The sequence below is a fragment of the Amphimedon queenslandica genome, unplaced genomic scaffold (assembly GCF_000090795.2).
Source record: "Amphimedon queenslandica unplaced genomic scaffold, v1.1 AMPQUscaffold_13254, whole genome shotgun sequence".
Taxonomy (NCBI): domain Eukaryota; kingdom Metazoa; phylum Porifera; class Demospongiae; order Haplosclerida; family Niphatidae; genus Amphimedon; species Amphimedon queenslandica.
The window spans coordinates 132,908-135,213 of NW_003546510.1; the positions used below are offsets into that span (position 1 = coordinate 132,908).

The 2,306-nt window shown below is 34.4% G+C and overlaps 1 protein-coding gene across 1 annotated transcript in view; it reads right to left on the reverse strand.

The window, feature by feature from the left end:
• Window positions 1-2,011, reverse strand: part of LOC105313653 (leucine-rich repeat-containing protein 15-like) — a 6,952-nt gene extending 4,941 nt beyond the window's left edge. The window contains exons 1-12 of the mRNA XM_019999594.1: window positions 1,738-2,011; window positions 1,614-1,685; window positions 1,485-1,556; window positions 1,362-1,433; window positions 1,083-1,154; window positions 959-1,030; window positions 813-884; window positions 691-762; window positions 558-629; window positions 359-502; window positions 235-306; window positions 43-114 (exon numbers count right to left, since the gene is read on the reverse strand). Of these exons, the coding sequence (XP_019855153.1) occupies window positions 43-114; window positions 235-306; window positions 359-502; window positions 558-629; window positions 691-762; window positions 813-884; window positions 959-1,030; window positions 1,083-1,154; window positions 1,362-1,433; window positions 1,485-1,556; window positions 1,614-1,685; window positions 1,738-1,961 (1,088 nt within the window). The 5' untranslated portion in view covers window positions 1,962-2,011. The remainder of the gene's footprint in view (window positions 1-42; window positions 115-234; window positions 307-358; window positions 503-557; window positions 630-690; window positions 763-812; window positions 885-958; window positions 1,031-1,082; window positions 1,155-1,361; window positions 1,434-1,484; window positions 1,557-1,613; window positions 1,686-1,737) is intronic.
• Between the last annotated feature and the right edge of the window lie 295 nt (window positions 2,012-2,306).

The window sequence follows — 2,306 nt, forward strand, 5'->3', positions numbered from 1 at the left end:
AGTATGAATAAAATAAATGACAAAGTAAAATATTTAACTCACAATCTTCTCAAGTTTACTGCTTGTCTAAAAGCATTTCCCGGTATTGATGTAATCAAATTATCATACATAATCCTACAAACATTTTACATTAAAACTGAAGGTTCACAATCAATAACAAAGACAAAAAAATTATTGTGGATGGTATGGTGGAAAGCTAATAAATGTGCTGGTATATATAAATATATGACTCACAGTTGTTGCATATTAAAAAGCCCATGAAAAGTTTTCTCTGTGATAATTTGCAACCGATTAGTCCGAAGATAACTGCTCATAATAAATAGCATTGTCATTTTTAATAGTTTTTATAAAGTCTTACAGGAATACAAGTGACCGTAGCTCAGAGAATGCACGATCTTCAACCACTTCAATTAAATTATTTGACAGCACTAGTCTCTGTAATCGAGTCAATGGTGAGAACACATCACTTGAAATCCTTCTGATTCGATTGCTGTCTAAATACCTAATGCATAGAAAGATTATGTAATGAGTGCTACTTGTTTTAATGTACTACATACAATGAAGTGAGGGAAGGAGTGTGAATGAAAACATCATGAGACAAGGTCCTTATCTGATTGGTTCTGAGAACACTATTATAGTATAATACATACATCAGTAAATAAGTATTGTAGTATTATGTCAGTGCCTTACAGAGTTCGTAGGCCATTCAAACCAGCTAGACTAGCATTAGTCAGCTCAATGATATTATTGCTGCTAAAATATCTATGGAAGGTTAAAATAACACAATAAAGTGTTATGAAGTTTATGCATACAAAAGGGTAAGCTTGCTCAGGTGCTGAAAGGGAGAGTCAGACAAGTCTCTTATACTATTTCCATAAAGATAGCTATAAGAGAAAAATAAAATTTTATCACACAATTTTTACAAGGGAGCTTGAGTAATGTATGCAATACAGCTTACAGCCTTTGAAGATTGGGTAAATATGCAAACAATTGAGGATCCAGGCTAGTCAAACGATTATTATGAAGCGCACTAATAGAAACATCTTCATAATAGAAAAAGTATAGTTAATCCTATAACTTACAGCACAATGAGAGAATTCAAATCATCAAACACTCCAACAGGTAGACTTGATATCGAATTGGAATACAATAGCCTATATGACAGAATTAATAGCCCCTATTGCATATAATTCAGTTGGCAAATAAATTTGCTGGAAAAATTGTAATTCAGTGTCTTAGTAAACCTTGAGGCATGAAAAAGATGTTTAGCACCTTGAGGTTGAATAAGATTCTTAAAAAATAGCATATTTTACACGTCTATTGTTCATAATATGTGACAATTTTTAACAATGATTGCTTACAATGATTTCAAGCCAGTCAATCCCATAAAGACATTAGGTTTAAGTGTAGTTAATCTGTTTCCATCAAGGGACCTGGAGAGAGTGACATAACACATACATCACATGCATGTTGTATAAACTGACAGTAATTCCAATGAGCTTAGATCAAAAAATGCATAGTCTTCAATATCATCAATGAGATTGTCATAAAGAAACCTGTTATTATATTTATATGCATGATGCATTATTAATAATAAATTATAATTAATTTACAATCTCTCTAGGTTTGGCAGTCCATTGAAATCATCAACAGAGATATTTTGTATCAAATTAAAACTAACATTACTAGAAAAAAAAACAAAAGTAATATTTTCATTAGTCATTTATTTTGCCTTACAGAATTGTCACATGAGGTCTTTCGCAGTATATCAGTCCAGGAGGAATTGCAGTAAGACCTTTTTCAGTGCAATGGATGGACCCTTCTACATCACAGTTACAGCTAGCTGGACAAGAGCCGCAGTCTATTGTAGTATTAAAGCTAGAGCTATTCCCATCACTTGAAGCATACAGTCCAACGACCAGGAAAACAAGTATAAGAGAGATAGCAGGTTTTATCATCATAATCAAAAATAAAGTAAAACAAACTATAAAATGAATGGTGAGGCAAAAAATATCATGGATGCGCGCGCAGTTCGAGTGCACGGGTGTGGCTGCTGCGTGGGCGTTGATTTTGATGCCGTGATTGTGATTGATCTTAACGCAGCCCTGATTTGATAGGGGGCGCAGCTACTAGCTTTGCAGAACATTTCCTGCTCGGATTGCTGTCAGCCGGATCAGGACTGTAAAGAATAGGAGACCGACTTGGAGTGGAAGGAAATCCAGGTGAGAGATATTTTGAGTCAAGCACCTGTTTAACATCTGCATTGGTGCCAAATTCGCCAATTCTGACCACAGAGACCACAAACT